Below are 22704 nucleotides of genomic sequence, written 5' to 3' on the forward strand. Positions count from 1 at the left end.
CAAGAAAGCTGAAGGGTTGTGGTCCGTATAAATAACAGTTTCCACATTGTCGGTGATCTGCATGTTACAATGGTGTAGAGTCTATCTAAGGTTTAAAGTTTCCATCTCAATTGTTGAATGTTTCTGCACCATACAGTCAGTTTATTTGAAAAATACCTGAGGTCATTTGATGTCCATCTCATTGACTTGTAATCAGACAGCCATCAAGCCATTATTGTGGCATCAACAGCCAGTTTAAATGGCTTCTCATCATTTGGCATGGCTAAAACTGCTGAGATTGTCAGTACAGCTATCAAGTGTTTAGAGATACTCTGATTTGCCTGCAGGCATTAAAATGTTCCTCATTCTCCAAAAGGTTTGTAAAACATGCACCAACAGTGTTGAGGTTCAGGATAAACTTGTGATAAAATTTATTTGTGCCAATATAATGCAAAATTTCACCTTTTGCCCTCTGCATGGGAAAATCCTAAATGGTTGCTTTCACTTCTGTAGATGCTTGTTCGTGTCCTACAGTATGGTACAAGTAAGGTACTATTACTTGGCCAAGTTTACAACCAAACTGGCTTTATGTAGTCGATCACCAGTTTAGTCTAATGATTAATGTTTTTCCCAGGTTTGGTTATAAACAACCAAATAATGGTGAACAGCACAATCACTTAGTCCTTCAGTGGCTTCAATTGTTAATAATTTGGAATGTTGTTGTATTAATAAAGACCATTTAATTTGCAAAAGCTGATAGAAATATCAGTCAACAAAACCTGTCAGTAACCTTTTTAGCAATTTGATTTTGTGATAAAGCATGCACATCTTATTTGCTTAGTGCAGTCATACAATTTGGTTCAGGATGAGCCAACTTTTTAGCATGTTGCCTCCATGACAGGCAGTCCAGAACTATCGTAATATATTCAATTTTGGCACCATCGATAGGTGATGTCCAACTGCCATGACTTGATTCAACAATGACTTTGTTTATTATAAAGGTAATCCTATTCCCACTTGAGGTAATCTCTCTGTATTGAGTCAGTAAGGGTGTTGTTTTATACGTAATGCATCCCCCAACAATGGCTTCATGAGCCAAAACAGTTTTCCTTGGTCTATTCGTTCAAATAGATTTACGATTCTTGAATAATTTCAGAAATTTACTTGGATAGTTTTTACAAAGAGGAAACACAATGTCATTTAACTGTTTTAGCACAACCATATTATCCAATTTGATTCCTGGAGGGCACATCCTTTACTTAACGTTTGATTAGTTTTCCATAAATTCTGATATCTCTACTCACCCTTATTTCTTTCACACCTATAAGTATTCTGATTCTTCTGTCTGGATTATGCTCCACCATTTCCATTTCAGAAATTTTTTTTTGGTTTGATAAGGTCCACTGAACCTTGCGTTTGCGTATTCCCCAGAGCTTGGAAAAATGTTCCCACCTTGTCTCCAACAAAAGCATTTTGGGCTTCAGCCTTTTTTATCTACTCCAGTATTAATTGTTTGTTCAGTAATGTTCAAATGATTTTAGCCAACTCTTTGTTTTGGTCATTTTCTCTCAAATTTAAAACATAAGCTGGAAATATCACATCTGAATTGATTTATCAAATTTTCTTCAATCAATTTAAGTGGCCCTTTCATCCCATTTCCATATTGGTTCAAAAGAACAAAAATCCAGAAGACCTCATTAAGAGTGTCTCTAATGGCACATAGTAACAAAGGAATTCCTTCATGGAAATCACTGGAACATTCTTGGCAATGAGCTCTAATTATGGTCTTCAAAGTTTGATGCCAACTTTCCCACGCATCTTGAGATTGTGGGTGAGAAGCCAAAGATGTAAATTGTTTTATTGCTAAACTAATAATCAATCATTTCTTTGAATGTTTGTAACATAAAAATTATACCTTGATCTGATTGTGTTTCTTTGGGTAATCCATCTTGTAAAATCAAAAGAACTAACTTTTCCACTCCCATTTTGTCATAATTTCTCCTAAAGGCACTGCTTCAGGAAGTCTTGTTGAAAATATCCATGACCGTTAAAAGATTCTGCTTCCCATTCCTGGTTTTAGGTAGGAGTACTACACAATCTATTAAGACCCTGCTAAGTTGTTCTTAAAATGCTTGTATTAAAATTAAAGACACAGATTTATTTGATTGTTGGATGTTTCCCATTATCTTGCATGTAAATGACATTTCTGGCAAAATTTGACTGTCATTCTGTAATCCTGGCCAATAAAATGCTTTAATTCTTTAACTTGGCTTGTCCTGAAATCTAAATCTCTGGAGTTTCGTGAACCACTCTTAGAATTTTGTTGTGGTAGTAAAATGATTTGAGACTAATAGAGCACTGTCCTTTCCTATTAGCTGGTATTCGAAGTGGTCTCTATTTTCTCACTCATAGTTTGTCTCAAGTATTAATACTTGACCTGTTTGGGACAACTTTCAATTCCAAATTTTGTTGCATTTCTTTGTCGTCTTTGTTTTTCAATTAAATTTTGAAGTGTTTTATTTGTTACTTAAATTTCCAAATTATCTTTCTGTTTCATAGACTCCTTTACTTGCTGTCTAATTCAATGAGACTGAGATCTAGTCACAACAGGCAGGAAACAATTGAAGATGTTTTTCTCCTAACATTTCAGTTTCTTTCATCTTTTTTTTTCCCACCTTCCTTTAATAAGGCTAATATACTTAAAGTATACTTGCTCAAGTCCCATCCCAAAATTAAGTCAATTTCTTCTATAGGAAGTTGTTTCACTACTCCCATTATAGCTTCTTCATTTAACAAATCAAACTTTAACCTGGCTCTGTGTACTGAAACCGGTTTGGAACTTCCATGTGTACCACCAATTAATACTTTCTCTATCATTAACTCCTCTGAAAGACAAGTAGTATCATCAGCCAGCATCAGTGACTTATCATTTCCATTGTTTCTCAGCATATTTATTGGTTTATTTCTTGATTCAATGCATAAGGTAATTCCTTGTTTTTTGGAGATACAGTATTCAGAACCTCAAGTGTATGAACATTTCTTCAAATATTAATAACACTTGAACCATCTTTCCCTCCTTAGTTCAATTCAAGAAACAAGTTCTCTGTGTTATGGCAATAATTTTAGTGCCTTTATCCTTTCCTAATACTGTCTTTGCGGAATATTTCTTGGACATTCTGACTTGTACAGTCTTGCATTGAAATCCAGCAATGGACTTTGATGTGCTCGATCTTCTTCAAATGCACGCATGTTAACTATTTTATGATTTCAGGCTTTCTCCTTTATTACTTTGGCATTGTCATGCCTTTAAGTTCTTTAAAACTTGTATGTCTTAAATCCGCAGATTTTCTGTTCCTCTGATTTGCTTGCGGATTTCAATATGACTATTTCCTATAATTATGTGAGAGATATCATAGGTTCTGTATATGTATTAGCTCGCTGAGCTGGAAAGTTCATTTTGAGACGTTTTGTCACCATACTAACTAACAATATTAGTAGGCCTTCAGTGAAACACTGATGTTAGTGACCCACTTTCCAGTTGTGTTTAGCTTTCCTTGGGTTGGTGATGTCATTTCCTGTGGTGACGTCAGTTCCTGTTCTCTTTCTCAGTGTGGTAAATGGAGTGCAAATCGATGTGTCTTTTGATAGTTCTGGTTGGAATGCCATGCTTCTAGGAATTCTCGTTGCGTCTCTGTTTGGCTCCGCTTCAAGTATCCCCTTCCATGTTTATAAAAACATTTGCAGTGTGGAACTTTTACACTAAAGCTGTTGCACTAAGATAAGCTACTTTGTAACAATTCCAAATTATATCCTTCAGGAGAAACCATTTTGAATGTCTAACTTCTACAAACAAGAACCAAAAAATTTTCCAAACTGTGGGCTCCTCTACCTTCATTCCTGTCAAAACAAAACCAAAATTCTGATCCTTCCAAGCTGAAAGCAACCTAATGCATCTCAATGTTTACTACATCTGGTCATAAATGCTCCAAATACAATGAGTTCCTTAAATTGCCAGACTCCTACTCTTTAATTAGAAAATCATGCCTGTAGAAATATTGACAAGTTAATCATTAAACTCCTTCAAGTACACAGACCAAAACTCATATGTCACTAGGTTAAAAATCTTGCATTGCAGTATATTTTACTAAGACCTGGTCTTATTCATCTAAATTCCGGAGATAAAGGCCATTCTGGTCATTTATTTTTGGCAAAACAGAGAAGATCATGAGGGTGGTAGAAAACAGAAATTGAAGTTGGTTGGGAAGGATGATGAAACTGAATAGGGGTTGAAGGCACTTTTTTTAATGGAAATGGTGGCACCCCAAAAAGATTAGTTTCTGAACTATTCCTGGTCATTTTGAAAAATAAGTCCTTGGTTGTAGCTCTCAAAAACGGTGAGAAAATGTACCTATTATGTTAGGAAGTGTATTAACTTATGAGTCAACACCAAACGGCATTGTTGGTCTCAGTGTTTTGTTTCCTTTGCTGTGTGTTAACTTGTATGTAAGAAGTAAGTTGGACATTGAGCTTCACTCTATTTCAAAGGTTCTATGTATGCAGAACTATTGCTCAGCATTTACCTTTTGTTTTGTCCTGCTGCCTCTCTAAACCACACTGACTCAGTGCATCTCCAGTGACCCATATTCCAAACCAAATCTGCGGTTAATCAGGACTGTGGAGTTGCAGCAAGCAAACTTTGCTTACTTTTTAATTATATTTTGACAACTTGCCATTTTAACTTCAGCTTGGTAATCAACCTAAGGGCTGAGGCCACTCCAACAATCCATTTTTCTCATGAATATGTTGTAGCTGCAGACTGACAATTTTGAGAACTTTATCTTTTTATAGCCTATCCGATTTACGTCACTGACTGAATTCTCAAGTGACACATTCCCTTTGCTGCTGGCATGAATGCATCTCAAATCTTGCTTTCTTAAACAATATCTTTCCAATAGCTTACAATTCAAATTAAATATTATTTTGAGATTTTCCTGACCTCAATACCTATTCTGTTTTAATTGAACATGTACTGAAGAGGAAAGCAGTTAAGAGGCAGGAAACAAATGAGGCTTAATTAACAGGCCATCCCTCAAGTGCTTGTTACTATCTCTTGTTCAAGATATATTAACAAGAAAATCATTAAATGTTTTGAATCACCTTAATGCTATTTTAGTCAAATACTGCTATTTATTAATTGGTTACTGGATTTAAACATTCTTAAAAGTATGACATTACCTGTGTTTCATGATCATTAACAGTTTTTTGACAAAATCTCAGAAGGACATGGCTTCAAATCATATCCTGAAATGTGATTTTAAGCTGTTAACTACAGAATTTGTAGCCTAGTTCATGTCATCTTTTGAAGAGTTTCACCCTTAATCTATATCCTAACTAATTTTGCGAAACTGAAAATAATGGAGGGATGTAAGGAAAGAATAGTGAAATTTTCAGTTTTTGGCTGTTGTTTGGAGGGACAGGTATGTGTCCCACAATTGTATTGGTGAATTATTTGAGATTGCACAGATGTATCATCTCTTCTGACAAAGCTATTTTGTATCACTAGTGATGTTGCAGAGTCAAAATATTACAAAGCAATATGTTAGATAAGCCAGTGTTCAGAGCTGGAATAGCTCAATTTTTGTCTGGATTGGTCTTGATTGCCTAGGTTTAGGGGTGTTGGGAAGCATACATGATGACAGAGAGAATTGCCCATATTCTTCAGTGGATTCTGCTTATTAGTTTTCTGTCTTCTTTTCTGGCAAATTACATTAGATCACAAATAAGTAGAATGGATGGCTTTGAGGTATGTAGAGAAGAGGTGTTGGAAATCCTGGAAAAGGTGAAAATAGATAAGTCCCCTGGGCCTGATGGCATTTATCCTAGGATTCTCTGGGAAGCAAGGGAGGAGATTGCAGAGCCATTGGCCTTGATTTTTATGTCCTCTTTGTCTACAGGAGTAGTCCCAGAAGACTGGAGGATAGCAAATGTGGTTCCCTTGTTCAAAAAGGGGAGTAGGGATAGCCCTAGTAACTATAGGCCGGTGAGTCTCACTTCTGTTGTGGGCAAAGTCTTAGAGAGAATTGTAAGGGATAGGATTTATGCACATCTGGATAGGAATAATGTGATCAAGGATAGTCAGCATGGTTTTGTGAAGGGCAAGTCGTGCCTCACAAACCTTATTGAATTCTTTGAAAAGGTGACGAAGGAGGTTGATGAGGGGAAAGCGGTAGATGTGGTATATATGGATTTTAGTAAGGCGTTTGATAAGGTTCCCCATGGTAGGCTACTGCAGAAAATACGGAGATATGGCATTGAGGGTGAGTTGGAGGTTTGGATTAGGAATTGGCTGGATGGAAGAAGACAGAGGGTAGTAGTTGATGGCAAAGTTTCTTCATGGAGTGCCGTCACTAGCGGTGTTCCGCAAGGATCTGTTTTGGGACCATTGCTGTTTGTCATTTTTATAAATGACCTGGAAGAGGGGTTAGAAGGTTGGGTGAGCAAGTTTGCGGATGATACGAAAGTCGGAGGAGTTGTTGACAGTGAGGAAGCATGTGGCAGGTTACAGCAGGATATAGAGAAGCTGCAGAGCTGGGCAGAAAGGTGGCAGATGGTATTCAATGTAGCTAAGTGCGAGGTGATTCACTTTGGGAAGAATAACAAAAAGATGGGGTACTGGGCTAATGGTCGGATACTTGGTAGTGTGGATGAGCAGAGGGATCTTTGTGTCCATGTACACAGATCTCTGAAAGTTGCCACCCAGGTAAATAGTGCGGTGAGGAAGGCATATGGCGTACTGGCTTTTATTGGTAGAGGAATTGAGTTCCGGAGTCCTGAGGTCATGATGCAGTTGTATAAGACTCTGGTACGGCCGCATCTGGAATATTGTGTGCAGTTTTGGTCGCCATACTATAGGAAGGATGTGGAGGCATTGGAACGGGTGCAGAGGAGGTTTACCAGGATGTTGCCTGGTATGGAAGGAAAATCGTATGAGGAAAGACTGAGGCACTTGGGGCTGTTTTCACTAGAGAAAAGAAGGTTTAGGGGTGACTTGATTGAGGTGTACAAGATGATTAGGGGGTTAGATAGGGTCGACAGTATGAACCTTTTCCCGCGTATTGAGTCGGGTATTACAAGGGGGCATAGCTTTAAATTAAGGGGGGGTAGATATAGGACTGATGTTAGGGGTAGGTTCTTCACTCAGCGAGTCGTTAGTTCATGGAATGCCCTGCCAGTAACAGTGGTGGACTCTCCCTCTTTATGGGCATTTAAGAGGGCATTGGATAGGTATATGGAGGGTAGTGGGTTAGTGTAGTTTAGGTGGGCTTGGATCGGCGCAACATCGAGGGCCCAAGGGCCTGTACTGCGCTGTATTCTTCTATGTTCTATGTTATTTGTGGGGGATAGGGACATGAACCTCCCACAAATAGTATAATAACAAGGAAAGTGGTATAGTAGAAACCCCCCGTGTGGCATGTTGGACCTGCGCGATCTATTGGGACTTTTTTTAAACTAAGAACAAAAAACAAAGAACAATGCAGCACAGGCACAGACCTTTGGAACTAACAAGCCTGTGCTGGCACGTGCCTCCTTTCTATACTAAAACCTTTTTGACTCTGCGCATTATGTATCTCTATATTCCCTGCAAATTCATGTATCTGTCAAGATGCCTCTTAAACGTGGTTATTGCTTCTACCATGTGATCTACGAGGTGATATACTTCTGCCTCTACCTCTGGTGCATTGTGGGTACTTATCTGCTGTGTTTAAAAAAAAATATAGCTGCCCCTCCCATCTCCTTTAAAGTTACTCCCTTTTATCTTAAACCTATGTCCCTCGTAATTGACATTTCTACCTGGGAAAAGGCTCTGACTATCCACTCATAATTTTTGTTTACTTCTATCAGGTCATCCTTCAGCCTCCAACATTCAAGTGAAAACAAATCAAGTATCTCAAATCGCTTCTCATAGATAATATCCTCCAAACCAGGCAACATCCCAGTCAACTTTTCTGTAACCTCTCTAAAGCCTCTGCACCCTTCTGGTAATGTTGTGACCAGACCTGTGGCCAATATTCCAAATGTAGCTGAACTAAAGATCTGTACAGTTGCAACATGACTTGCCATTTTTATGCTCTGCCCTGAAAGATGAAGGCAAGCATGCCATACACCTTGTTGACCACCTTATCCACTTCTGCTGGCACTTTCAAGGAACTGTGGCCAACTGCACCCAGATTCATCTGTACATTAATGCATCTCAGGTCCTGCCATTTACTGCACTCTTCCCTCCCGAATTAAACCTTCCAAATGCATCACCTCACATTTTGTCTGAATTAAATTCCATCTGCTATATCTCTGTCCAAGCTTTCAGTCTATCACTATTCTGCTGTATCCTCTTGCAATTCTCCCCCAATCTTTGCATAGTCCACAAACTTAGTAATCAGGCCATCTACATTCTCCTCCAAGTCACTTCTGTATCCATTAGTCATAGATCTCCAGTCAGCAAAACAGCCTTTCACTGCTTCTGTCTATCTTGTATGACCAAGCCAATTCTGAGTCCATCTTACCAGCTCAGCAGGAATCCCATCTGACTTCACCTTCTAAATCAGCCTGCCGTAAGGAACCTTGTCAAAGGCTTTGGTGTTCACATAGCAAAAGTACATGTAGACAACATTCAGCACCCTGCCCTCATCAATCATCTTTGTCACTTCTTCAAAAGACTTAAACAAGTTTGTGAAGCACAGCCTCCTCTGCACAAAACCATGCTGCCTCTCGCTAATAAGCCCTTTTCTTTCCAAATCTGAGTAAATCCTGTCCCTAATATTCTTTGATAATTTTCATACCACTGACATAAGGATCACCTGCCTGTAACTTCCTGGATTGTCCTTTTTCCCTTCTTAAACAAAAGAGCAACTTTGGCAATTCTCTGCAAGCTCTCCTGTAATTCAAGAGGATATGAAAATTTCATACAAGGCCCCAACAATTTCCTTCCTGACCTCCATCCATTCTGGGGTTAGATCCCATCAGGTCTGAGGAACTGGTTCTACCTTGATGCTTTCCAAAACACCGAAAGTCTTTTTTGTTCTTTCAGTTTTTATAATTAGGTAACAAAAATATCAGGTCTGGCACCAAACACAAAAGTACGCGGATCCGCGAGTAGTGGTCATTTTACTGTTCATATCGATGATTTGGTTGTTTTTGCTAAACCATGGAAAGAATACTTATACCACTTAACTGAGCTATTTGGTCAGCTACAAAAAGACAATAGTTTTAAATTTGGTTTAGAGTGAGTTTGCCAATGCCAGAATAACTTATTTGTCATGTTGTGGGGCAAGGCTAAAGAAGCGAAAATACTGGCTATTTTGGATTTTTCTATATCCAAAGTGAAACAGAAATTTTATGTTGACATGAGCAGATTTTTTTTTGCAAGTTTGTTCCAAATACACTCACTGTTGTTGCACCTTTAAAAAACCCATTGAGAAGGAACAGAAAATTTGAATGGACATATGTTAAATTGCCTTTGTAAACTTGAAAGCTGGATTTACAGTGGCACCAATTGTAGCTATACTGTATAATGCAAAACCATTTGAACTGGCTGTTGATGTCACTGACATCAGTGTGACAGCTGTTCTATTGCAAAAGTAGGCAGTGGGACTAGTTTAATTTGGAATTATGATCTGGTATGGACTGGTTGGACCGAAGGGTCAGTTTCCATGTTATGTTCAATGTTTGTTCAACCACATGATTTTGAAACACATTGAGATCTGGATAAAACTGTTACTTATCTGGATCAGAATGCTTTGATTTTATTTCAAAATATTTCATGACAAAAACTTTACAATTATTTTGATAGAACGTAATTCTTCAACTTCATAAGTTGAAAATTATTTGTGTGCTTGGAAAAGAAAATATTTCAGCAAATACTTTGACAATGCACATGCCAGAGACTCTGATGTGTAAAAATGATTACACAGAGTTGCAAAGCAATGTTACCATATAATTAGAATGTTTTAGAATTAATAACTTTTAGTGAATAATGATGCCTATTGAAGATAGATTTTCTTTTATTTATTGGGGGTGAGATGTGATGCAAAGTTTGCAATGATAGATTAAAAATATTTTTAGTAAGTGTTAGTTTTTGAGTTAGTAACGAGTGCATTTTCATTGGGTCTGATATTAATTAACTTGTAAGCTTTTCTGTAGCTACAGTGATTTATTTTAAAACAGTTTTTGTGATCTGGCTGTAGGGTGAATGGGTTTTGAGCACCACAAATGAACTTTTCATTATTTTATTTTTTTTAATGACACTAAGGTGAAGAATGGGGCCTCCAGGTTTGTTAGAAAATTCCAAAGCTTGTTTTTTTTTCTATAAAACTTAACTGAGGAAGGGTCACTGGACCTGAAATGTTAACTGTTATTTCTGTTCACAGGTGCTACCAGACCTGCTGAACTTTTCCAGCAATTTCTGTTTTTGTTCAGGATACATAGTGGTGAAAATGTGTTGCTGGAAAAGCGCAGCAGGTCAGGCAGCATCCAAGGAACAGGAGAATCGACGTTTCGGGCATAAGCCCTTCTTCAGAAAAGGATTGAAGCTAACATTGTTTCCAAGAAGGAACAATCTGCATTTGAGTTTAAAAGTTTAAGTTACAAATGACTTGTATCTGCCAAAGACACAGGAATTGTGATATGATTCCTCTATAAGTATAGTTTTGGGTACTGGACAAAAATTGGTACTTGTTCAATTTATAAAAGTGTGTTTTGAGATTAATGGAATCACACTTTTTTAAAGCGTGTTTAGAAATCTTTGAATATGTATCATAAGAAGCTGGACTGATTTATTCTATTTTTTTTCTTGATTTCTTTGGTTAAGATGCTTCTGTTTTAATCAAATTCTGAAGCACTGCAAGCCTACGTTTCAGTAAGAGTCCACTTAGTTAAAACCAAAATAAATCTAAATGCGATTACTCATGCCAAGTTCCTGGCTGGTATCTGACTTGTCCAGTAATAGCATCAACTGGGATCATACTAATTTAAAATGATTCCAGGGTGGATTTATCTTTTCTGCTTTCAATGGTTCCTATTTCGGTTGTTTCTAATTCATTTTTTTTTCTCCTAAATCAAGATGTCAAACATGTCTCAGTGGGTAACCCTTTCAGAAGCTCCTATCACACTATGCACTGTTGGTATGGCTGTACTGTCAGGTAAAGCATGAAACTGAGGTTTCATCTGTCGTCTCAGATGAGAACAAGAGTTTTCATAGTACTATTCGAAGAAGAACCTGGAGTTTTCTCCAGAATTTAACAATATTTATCCGTCAAGAAGAGTCACGCCAAACAGATAGTCTCAGAGTCCTTCCTGTGCACAAATTCACTTTAATGTATACTATTGCAGAAGTGACTACACTTGAGAAGTACTTCATTGGCTGTAAAGCACATTGGGACACTGAGGTCGTAAAGGGTGCTTGGGAAACATTAAAGTTTATTCTGCAGTTATACAGTCATACAGCATAGATACAGACCCTTCAGTCCAATAAATCCATGCTGATTATAATCCCATTAAATTAGTCCAAACTACCTATGCTTGGCCCATATTCCTCCAAACATTTCTTATTTACGTACTTATCCGAATGTCTTTTAAACATTGTGACTGTACCTGCATCAACCACTTCCTCTGGAAGTTCGTTCCACACACTAACCACTCACTGTAAGAAAATGGCTCCTCGTGTCTTTTTAAAATTTTTCTCCTCTCACTTTAAAAATATGCCCCCTAGTCTTGAAACCCCCCAACCTAGAGAAAAGACTTATGCTATTCACCTTACCAAAACCCATCATGATTTTATAAACCTCCTATAAAGTCACCCCTGAACTTCCTACACTCCAGTGGGGAAAAAAAAAGTCCCAGTCTATCTAACCTCTCTTTATAACTGAAACTCTCCATTTCTATCAATATCCTGGTAAATCTTTTCTGAGCCTTCTCCAGCTTAATAGTATCCTTTCTATAACCATGTGAATAGAACTGGACAGAGTATGTAAGATGCCGCCTCACCAACATCACGTACAAATTTGACGTGATGTCCTCTTCAGATCTGAGTAATGCAGGCAAGCATGCTAAATGCCACCTTAACCACCCTGTCTACATGTGATGCAAACTTCAAAGACTTGTGTACCTGAACCCCTCGATCTCTCTGTTCTACAAAACTACCAAGGCCCTACTTTTAATTGTCCAAGTCTCGCCCTTGTTTGTTTTCGCAAAATGCAAGACCTCACATTTATCCATACTAAACTCCATCTGCCACTCCTAAGCCCATTGACCAATTGATTAAGACTTTCAAGAATGATGTTCACTGACCTTGTGTTCAATGTGATAGTTCTCTATTTCTTGAAAGTGAGCAACAGTGAATTGAGCACTCTTTTGGTTTGTAATTCAAAATTCGTATAAATGCAGTAAATGTACTGGTTTTGAAGATTTCAATTTCTGGTGGTTTAGTTTCAAAGTAGCACGCTGTATTCGTATGGTGTATGATTTAGACCATTGATTTAATACCCTAAAAAGACATTCCTTGATGCTAGCCTGAGCTGATTTTAATAGTTAATAGATCGAATTTGCAAAGATCTAACTTTGCAAGTGGAAGCCACAATAAGTTGAATAATGAATATTAAGATTGAAATTGAAATGAGAAGAGAGATGCTTGCAAGGTTGCCATAAAGCAAAATTAGTCTCTGCTTTCTGTTAAGTCACAAAGGGGCAAATTCAAGTCAAACGTTGTACAGGTCAAGTATCTTGTAATGATACGTTCAAAAACTGAAATGAACTAAAAACTGAAGACTATTTTTTTCTAAATACAGCCTCATCTCTGTGTCAGGGTTGAGCTAATCACTGTCAACAGAATAAGGGTTGATCACACTCAGGCGTTGCGACCCGTCATCACTGTTAGCTTTGCAAAGGTTAGTTGAGTTTTCAGTGCTGATCTTCTCCCATACATACTGAGTTTCAAATAAAAAATGAATAAGTTCTCAAGCTTCTTCTTGTAACATTTCTATGTAAAATATAGGATCTTTTGAAATCTGCAGTCCATCCTGTAATATTTTTTCAACTTCATCTGGCAAAAATGACGACATAGGGAATGGGCTGACTATCCTTGATTCGAATTATCTGCCTTCTGATAAATGATTAGTCCAGAGGTTTTCCAAGGCTCGAAAACATTCATGAGTTAAAATGGCATTAAATTAGTTTCTGCATTTGGAACACTTTTTTTCCTAATATTTGATTGTTGGGGGGTTTTTGGGCAGAAGTGTATTTTCCTGTGGTATGTTTCAAGAATTGTTTCCTATTCAAAATGGAACTTGGTACAAATTGTAGACTGGGGGTAATTATTGTTCTGTACACAGGTATCAGTGGAGCAAAATGATTTATCTGTTGCAAGAATAGCATCATGGAATTTATAACATGGAAGTAGGTCATTTGGGCCATTGTGCCTCAGCAGGCTCTCAAAGACATTGGACTTTTGTCCTGTCAGCACTGTTTGTTGGTTTCAGTTTTTTTGTTTGATTCATTTTTATTGAAAAAAAATGTCCTGGGTTGTTCTTCAGTGTTTCTGTTCGGTGTGGGGACAAAACAAATAAAATAATTCCTTATTACTTTTAATGAATCTCCTTAAGTTTGGTTCTTTGATTTTTTAATGCAGAGTCGAGCGGAATAGTTAATTTTTGCGTCATCAGAAACCCTCACCATTTCTTTGCTGATCTGTTCTTAACTATATATTGGAAACCTTTTACTAAATTACGTGATAATTTCATGCTCTAAATATAGAAACAGATGTTTCCCACTGATAGTCTATACACTTGCATTAAAATTTCCACATCATTTTCATAAAATTGAGATGATTGCATAGAAAGAGCCATTTAGTCTATAACACAATTAGCCAACTCTTTGAAAGAGCTATCTAATTAGTTCCACTTCCCACAATTTTTGTCCATATTGCTATATTTATCCAATTCCATTTAGGTTGTTAGTATTGAATTGATTCCACTATTATTTCAGACAGCATATTCTAGATCATAATCCGCTTTCCTTGTTTTGCTTCCATTTTCTTTTGTCAGTCACCTAAATCTGTGGATTGTCTAACAAAAGAAGTTAACTTAGATTTTTAACCTTTGGTTTTGCTACTGCCAGACAATTGCATGATATTGAGTGGGATGCATTGTACCTATTATGGTACATATGGTACTGAAGTCATGTGGGGCAGAGTGCATAGATAGAAGATCTTTACCTGTATGCCATTTGCTGACATGTCTCTTTGTATGATTCTGGACACCCAAGGAGCAGGTCATAGCCTAATGGTATTATTGTAAGACTATTAATCCAGAGACACTGGCAATGTTTTGGGGACTTGAGTTCTAATCACGCTATGGCAGATGGTGAAGTTTGAATTCAATAAAAATCTGGAATTAATTGTCTAATGATGACCATGAAACTACTGTTGATTGTTGGAAAAACCCATCTGGTTATTCATGTCCTTCAGAGAAGGAAACTGCTGTCCTCACCTGGTCTGCCCTATGTGTGACTTCAGACCCACAGCCAAATGGATGATTTAAAAAATAGTATAAGTATTTATATTATTCACGTTTGTTACAATGTAGAATTTCTTGGAGAATTATCTGTAATAAGTGTGTTATAAAGATTCAGTCTACAGATTAAAAATTCTTATACCTTCGCCAAGCATTAAAGGAAATAGTAATGGAATTTTTTGAGAATTGTTTTATTTTCAGGATTCTTAAGTTTGTTTCATTTCGCAGTGCACCTTCACGCACCCCAAAGCTTGGGACAGCACGAATTAATAAAATGAGCCTCCACGCAGCTACTGGTTATGAGCGGTCTCGTGATCGGCGCAGGTCGAGTGACCGTTCTCGTGACTCATCACATGAAAGGACAGAAGGACAGCTTACTCCATGTATTAGGAATGTAACTTCACCAACTAGACAGCATCATGGTGGTGAGTTGGCTTTTTTGTTTTTACTACCACAATTTCTGATTCTGAGAACTCCTTAGCAAGTTATCTATTATCCCAAAAATATGTAGAACTCCGATATCTGAGACACAACTTTTAGTCAGAAAATAGGGGTCAATTTGTAAATGAGTAATTTTTGAGAAGTTAAATTCCAGCTTGCAGTATATCAGCTGGTTACACAGTTGTCAGGTTGGAGACTGTTCTTGTAAACCTCACAACCAAAACTTAATGCTAAAGGAATTTGAAAGTACTTTTGATGTTGAACTTTTACTGAAATTATGAAATCTTTGTCTTCTATCACAGCACAAATTTGTTGTCTTTTTAAAACTAGGATTCCAACCATGGGCTGGCTTTAAAATTTGCAAAGCCTAAATTTTTTTCCTGCTTTCAGAGCAAGATTTCTGTTCGCTCGGAAAGAAATGGAGTCCATTCTGGTGATTTTCGGTGACCTTTTTTTTCCAACTGTGTATTCCAGCTGCAACCAAATGCTTGTTTTTCCTCTGTATATTTCTTCAAAGATATCTGCCTAAGTTCTGTAGAGTTTCTTCCTATATCTCCCTTTCTCTCTGCTTTCCATATGAGTCTCATCACCTCTCTTCCATTCTCTCTCTTACTACCTCTCACATGCCTTGAACGAGCATACAGGTTCGGAGCAGTAGCAGGCCATTCAGTGTGGCTGATCTGATTGTCTCCTGGCAATACATGATATTCTGTTACCATTCCAATTGCTTACTGTACCTGCATTCCATCAATTTTGATTCATAGCCAAGGATGTTTTGATCCCTCTGCATCTTTAATCTCTCAACATTTAGATAAAATATTTCTTTATTCTACTTGCCAAATTTCACGCTTTCTCGCATAATATTCCATTTGTCACATCTTTTACCCCTCACTTAACACATCTATATATATATTTTGGAGGCACCTTTATATCCTCTTTGCACAACTTATTTTCCCTTCTATTTTTGTGTTGCCAGCAAATTTGGTAATTGTTATCTTCCATCCGTTTACCCAAGTCATTTATATAAATTGTAAAAATTTAAGTTCTCTTATCAATTGCTGTGGCTCACCACTTGGTACATCTTGCCAACTTGAATAAGAACCATGTTTGCATGCGTATTCTCTGCTTTCTGTTCATCAGCCATTCTTCTGTCCATGCTGTAATGCTCCACTCTACACCTCCCTGTCTGACTCCCACGCGCTCACTGTCTCTCTGCACACACTGATGTAATGCTTCCCATATACAATACTTCTGTTCTCTGATATGTTGAATTCTGTCATTGCTATGCAATTATTTGTCAGCTCTGCAATCTCAGTGACTTGCAAAATTGCAACTTATGAACTTGGCTGCATATATGCTCTTGTGTTTTGATGCTATATTGTCATATTAGAGAAGGATTGAAAGAAAGGCACTGTGCACTGGTGAGGGAGGTAACCTTAACAGCACATGAAGTGTGCAGGGACAGGGCATTTCAATTATGCGCTGTTCTGGATTCTATGAATAAATTGAATTGAACAGAGTCTGTAGATTTTGACAGTGAGCAGGTGGTAAGAAAGAATTTGGAATTTTTAGCAAATGTTAAGGTTGAAGCTTGCATAAGATTGACTTATTAAATATACAGGAGAAAGTGAGGTCTGCAGATGCTGGAGATCAGAGCTGAAAATGCATTTAAAAGGCATGTGGATGGGTATATGAATTGTAAAGGTTTGGAGGGTTGTGGGGCGGATAATGGCAGGTGGGACTAGATTGGGTTGGAATATCTGGTCGGCATGGATGAGTTGGACCGAAGGGTCTGTTTCTGTGCTGTCCATCTCAATGACCCTCTAACTCTATAATCCCCTTTACGGTGAAGATCCTTTACTGTGAAGTCACTAATATTACCTTATCACACCGTACAAGCTCCAAAATGGCTTATTTCCTGTTTGATCAAGAATGTTTGTTTTTATTGAAGAAAGTAGCTCACATATTGATGGACTTTTCCAGGCTACCTTTGTAATTTTATTCATCCAAACTGTATGAAAATTAAATTTGCCTGTGATTATTGCATCTCCTTTCTTACAAGCCTACATTATTTCTTGATGTATACAGGATTCTGATTTAGTGTGGCAACTGTCATGGGACTTGTAAGATTTTTCCGCTAATAACTATGTTCCTATGTAACTCCATTCAAACTGCATTGTCTATTATATCATAGTGTTATTTTTGTTATTTCCATCAATTCATCCATTTGTTAAAGAATTTACAATTCTGTCATTTAACCATTTTTTCCTACTCAGACTTTATTTGCTGATGGACATTTTTTAACGTCCCTTCTTATGAGACCCTGCTTATCGTTGTCCATATTGCGACCTGGGCTATTGTTTTGAACTTTAAATAACACTCCAAGTATCTCCTCGTGTACATCCCTCAACTCTCCACAGGCACGCATAGCACACATCAAATATTGCCAGATGTGGTGGTGTTGTCAGTTTGGTCGTCTTCCTTGCAGTCCCTGCTTTTGTTCACACAACTCCAACACCACTGAACTTGTTGAATAATTGCAAGGGCTGAGACTCCTTTAGGGTTTCCATATCTGATAGTCACATACTGCTGTTCCTCTCCTGACTGTTATAATAGGTATAGTAAATAAGCAAATGATTTGCCCTGGTGAGCTGTGAGTTTGCAGATCAGCTATCTGAATGCAACGTAGAAGGAATCAAGAAAGAAACAAGACAAGTTTAAGTTTTTTTTTGTTTCAGCACATTCTCACATTATCTTGATATTGGTGGAGATAATTTTTTTTCAAACACTGAGTTAAAAGTTCAGAGGAAATACTGCCTGATGATGCAAAACTTGACGTGGGAATGTTGATTCTAACACTGAGTACCAATTGTGGAAAAATGTGTTGTTTACTGCCCTGATGACCATCACCTTGATAAATATTAAAAATGAATTTGCAAAGAAACTCTTCATCTCTGTTCTTTGACAGGTGTGTTAAATCTTGATAGAAAGGAGAGAGCAAAGGCTAGCTGCTTTTCCTAGAGTGCTTCCATCATGTAAGGCTTGACTTTAAATTGAATTAGAAATGACCTTGGATCAAGATCACTGTTTAGCAACTTGTTGAAAAACTAATTGGGGTAAGGGTACAGAACCAAAGGGGCGAGAAATAAGAATTAAAATGTGTAATGAAGGTGAATGTGCAAATGTGGAATATAGTTGTCTTCATGGTATGTAATATTTTTTTGTGGGTTGAAGAGAGTGCAGATGTTGTGGTTATTTTTGGTTCCTGTAGCTTATCAATCTAAAATACATATGATTGATCTTCACAAAGTTTGTGCTGTAATTAAAATATCAAGAGAATAATCGAAATAATCAGAGTTCTCTGCAAATATGTAATTAAAGGTTGAAACCCAAACTTCGAATCATTGAGATGATATTTGTCATTTGTCGATTGGCGAAAATGTAGCAAGTTGTAATGTTGGTATTTTAGAATTTTTGGCAAATATTTGTTTCAGTAGAAAATAGAGAAGCAAAGTTCATGAAATATGTGTGGCCTTAGAAATGCATCTTTCAAGGAATAGTTGGCAAAGCTAAACCATAAACACTGTTAACATGGGATTATAAGGCAGCAACATTTGTTTGATCAAAATCCGTGCTCCTCAGAAAAATAATGGCATTTTCACCAATACACTATCTGTAATTGACACTTCTCTGCAATGCAGAGGGTGTTCTAAATTGCTGGAGGTGCATTTTTCTCTGCATGAGATGCTAAACAGACTTTTATGCCTAACAAACGAGAATAAGGACACATTGGTGTCATGGGCACCCAGTGCTCGCAAAGATTAATTTTATTATTTTTGTCAGTGTGCCTTGCTGGAATGATTTTTTTGTCATTATTAACTGAACCATGACCACATTTTACAAATTATTATATTCTTTGCAAAGCACTTAAGATATTCTGCCTTGTGATAAGGTGCTACATAAATGCTGATTTACTCTTTTGTGGGTATTCCTGTGAAGTTGTCAGCTGTTACTCTTTGGTTTCTGTTTGGGGGAGCAGCAGTATGCTCTCAGACAAATAGCCTATCTTGCAGCCTTGCCTGTCTTAGCTCTAGTATTCTTGCCTCTGAGTCAAAAGACCATGGGTTCAAGCCATGGTGCACAGACTCATGTGCACAGTCTAGGCAGAAATGCAATATAGTCTTGAGGGAATGCAATACCATTTGAGGTGATATCATTCAGTTAAAATGAATTTTGTTTGCTGTTTCATAACTGTACCAGATCCATGACACTATTTAGAGTCATAGAAATGTACAACAGAGAAACCAATCCTGTGGTCCAACTCGTCCATGCCGACCAGATATCCTAACCTAGTCTAGTCCCATTTGCTAGCAGTTGGCCCATATCCCTCCTATTCACATCACTGTCCAAAAGCCTTTTAAATGTTGTATATGTACCAACCTCTAGTACGTCCTCTGGCATCTCATTCCATTCATATACCACTCTCTACGTGAAAACGTTGCCCCTTAGATCCCTTTCAAATCTTTTCCCTCTCTCACTAGACCTTTCAAGTTTCACAACATCTTTCCAATAGAAAGGAGACCAGAATTGCACATAATATTCCAACAGTGACCTAACCAATGTCCTGTACAGCTGCAACATGACCTCCCAACTCCTGTACTCAATAAAGGAAAGTATACCAAATGCCTTCACTAAACCTACACCCTCTAGTTCAAGACACCGCCACCTAAAGGAAAAGACCTTGTATATTTACCCTATCCATGCCCCTCATGAATTTATAAACCTCTAGAAGGTCACCCCTCGGCTTCCAACATTCTAGGGAAAACAGCCCCCACCTATTCAGCCTCTCCCTGTAGCTCAAATCCTCCAACCCTGGCAACATCATTGTAAATCTTTTCTGAGCCCTTTCAAGTTTCAAAACATCCTTCCATTAGGGCGGAAAGCAGATTTGCACGCAATATTCCAAAAGTGGTGTAGAGTCAGATGTACAGCATGGAAACAGACCCTTCAGTCCAACCCATCCATGCCGACCAGATATCCCAACCCATTCTTGTCCCACCTGCCAGCACCCGGCCCATATCCCTCCAAACCCTTCCTATTCTATATCCATCCAAATGCCTTTTAAATGTTGCAATTGTACCAGCCTCCACCACTGTCTGGTAGCTCGTTCCATACACGTACCACCCTCTGTGTGAAAAAGTTGCCCCTTGGGTCTCTTTTATATCTTTCCCCTCTCACCCTAAACCTATGCCCTCTAGTTCTGGACTCCCCCATCCCAGGGAAAAGACTTTGTCTATTTATCCTATCCATGTCCCCCCTGATTTTGTAAACCTCGATAAAGGTCACCCCTCAGCCTCCGATGCTCCAGGGAAAACAGCCCCAGCCTGTTCAGCCTCTCCCGATAGCTCAAATCCGCCAACCCTGGCAACATCCTTGTAAATCCTTTCTGAACCCTTTCAAGTTTCACAACATCCTTCTGATAGGAAGGAGTCCAGAATTGCACACAATATTCCAACAGTGGCCTAACCAATGTCCTGTACAGCTGTAACATGATCTCCCAACTCCTGTACTCAATAAAGGAAAGTATACCAAATGCCTTCACTATCTACCTGCAACTTCACTTTCAAGGAGCTATGAACCTGCACTCCAAGGTCTCTTTGTTCAGCAATGCTCGCTAGGACCTTACCATTAAAAGTGTATAAGTCCTGCTAAGATTTACTTTCCCAAATACAGCACCTCACATTTATCTGAATTAAACTTCATCTGCAACTTCTCAGCCCATTGGCCCATCTGATCAAGATCCTGTTGTAATCTGAGGTAACCACTTTTACTGTCCACTACACCTCCAATTTTGGTGTCATCTGCAAACTTGCTAACTGTACCTCTTATGCTCTCATCCAAATCATTTATATAAAATGACGAAAAGTAGTGGACCCAGCACTGATCCTTGTGGCACTCTACTGGTTCCAGTCTGAAAAACAAACCTTCCACCACCACCCTCTCTCTTCTACCTTTGAGCCAGTTCTGTATCCAAATGGCTAGTTCTCCCTGTATTCCGTGAGATCTCACCTTGCTCACCAGTCTCCCATGGGGAACCTTGTCGAACACCTTACTGAAGTCCATATAGATCACATCTACCGCTCTGCCCTCATCAACCCTCTTTTTGTTACTTCAAAAAACTCAATCAAGTTTGTGAGACATGATTTCCTATGCATAAAGCCATGTTGACCCATCCCGAATCAGTCCTTGCCTTTCCAAATACATGTACATCCTGTCCCTCAGGATTCCCTCCAACAACTTGCCCACCACCGACATCAGGCTCACTGGTCTATAGTTCCCCCTGGCTTGTCCTTACCACTTTTCTTAAACGTGGCACCATGTTAGCCAACCTCCAGTCTTCTGGCACCTCACCTGTGACTATCGATGATACAAATATCTCAGTAAGAGACCCAGTAATCACTTCTCTAGCTTCCCACAGAGTTCTAGGGTACAACTTATCATGTCCTGAGGATTTATCCACCTTTATGCGTTTCAAGACATCCAGCACGTCCTCCTCTGTAATATGGATATCTTTCAAGATGTCACCATATATTTCCCTACATTCTATGTCTTCCATGTTGTTTTCCACAGTAAATACTGATGTAAAATACTCATTTAGTATCTCCCCCATCTCCTGCGGCTCCACACAAAGGCAGACTTGCTGATCTTTGAGGAGCCCTATTCTCTCTCTTGTGACCTTTTTGGCCTTAATGTAATTATAAAAACTCCTTGGACTGTCCTTACCTCTATTTGCCAAAGCTATCTCATGTCTCCTTTTTGCACTCCTAATTTCCCTCTTAAGAATACACCTATCGGCTTTATATTTTCTCTAGACTCTCATCTCATTTCTGAAGGCTTTCCATTTTCCAGCTCCCTTTACCTGTGAACATCTGCCCCCAATCAGCTTTTGAAAATTCTTGCCTAATACCATCAAAATTGTCCTTTGTCCAATTTAGAACTTCAACTTTTAGATCAGGTCTATCCTTTTCCATCACTACTTTAAATCTAATAGAATTATGGTAACTGGCCCCAACGTGCTCCCCCACTGACATCTGTCACCTGAAAAATGTGTTGCTGGAAAAGCGCAGCAGGTCAGGCAGCATCCAAGGAGCAGGAGAATCAACGTTTCAGGCATAAGCCCTTCTTCAGGAATGAGGAAGGTCTGCCAAGCAGGCTAAGATAAAAGGTGGGGAGGATCGTTGGGAATGCGATAGGTGGAAGGAGTTAAGGTGAGGGTGATAGGCCGGAGAGGGAGTGGGGGCCGAGAGGTTTGGAAGAAGATTGCAGGTCAAGAAGGCGGTGCTGAGTCCGAGGGTTGGAACTGAGATAAGGTGGGGGGGGGTGGAAATGAGCATTCATCCCTTGAGGTTGGAGGGTTCCTAGGCGGAAGATGACGTGCTCTTCCTCCAGGCGTCGTGTTGCCATGGTCTGGCGTTGGAGGAGGCCAAGGACCTGCATGTTCTTGGCAGAGTGGGAGGGGGAATTAGTGTTCAGCCATGGGGCGGTTGGGTTGGTTGGGGCGGGTGTCCCAGAGGTGTTCTCTGAAACCTTCCGCAAGTAGGCGGCCTGTCTCCCCAATGTAGAGGAGGCCACATTGGGTGCAGCGGATGCAGTAAATGATGTGTGTGGAGGTGCAGGTGGATTTGTGACGGATATGGAAGGATCCCTTGGGGCCTTGGAGGGA

General features: G+C 38.8%; 1 protein-coding gene across 5 annotated transcripts in view; it reads left to right on the top strand.

Annotated features, from left to right (window-relative positions):
• Positions 1-22704, top strand: part of LOC122557720 (BTB/POZ domain-containing protein 10) — a 92201-nt gene that overhangs the window by 27982 nt on the left and 41515 nt on the right. For 2 of the 5 annotated variants that reach the window (XM_087996402.1, XM_043705630.2), the window contains exons 2-3: positions 1987-2059; positions 14769-14965. In XM_087996402.1, the coding sequence (XP_087852528.1) occupies positions 14815-14965 (151 nt within the window). In that variant the 5' untranslated portion in view covers positions 1987-2059; positions 14769-14814. Of the gene's footprint in view, positions 1-1986; positions 2060-12818; positions 12918-14768; positions 14966-22704 lie in introns of all 5 variants that reach the window. The other 3 variants (XM_087996401.1, XM_043705629.2, XM_087996403.1) reach the window with 2 other exon arrangements.

Source organism: Chiloscyllium plagiosum, unplaced genomic scaffold (assembly GCF_037043375.1).
Source record: "Chiloscyllium plagiosum isolate Xiang-an unplaced genomic scaffold, Cpla_swu_hap1 HiC_scaffold_18, whole genome shotgun sequence".
Classification (NCBI taxonomy): domain Eukaryota; kingdom Metazoa; phylum Chordata; class Chondrichthyes; order Orectolobiformes; family Hemiscylliidae; genus Chiloscyllium; species Chiloscyllium plagiosum.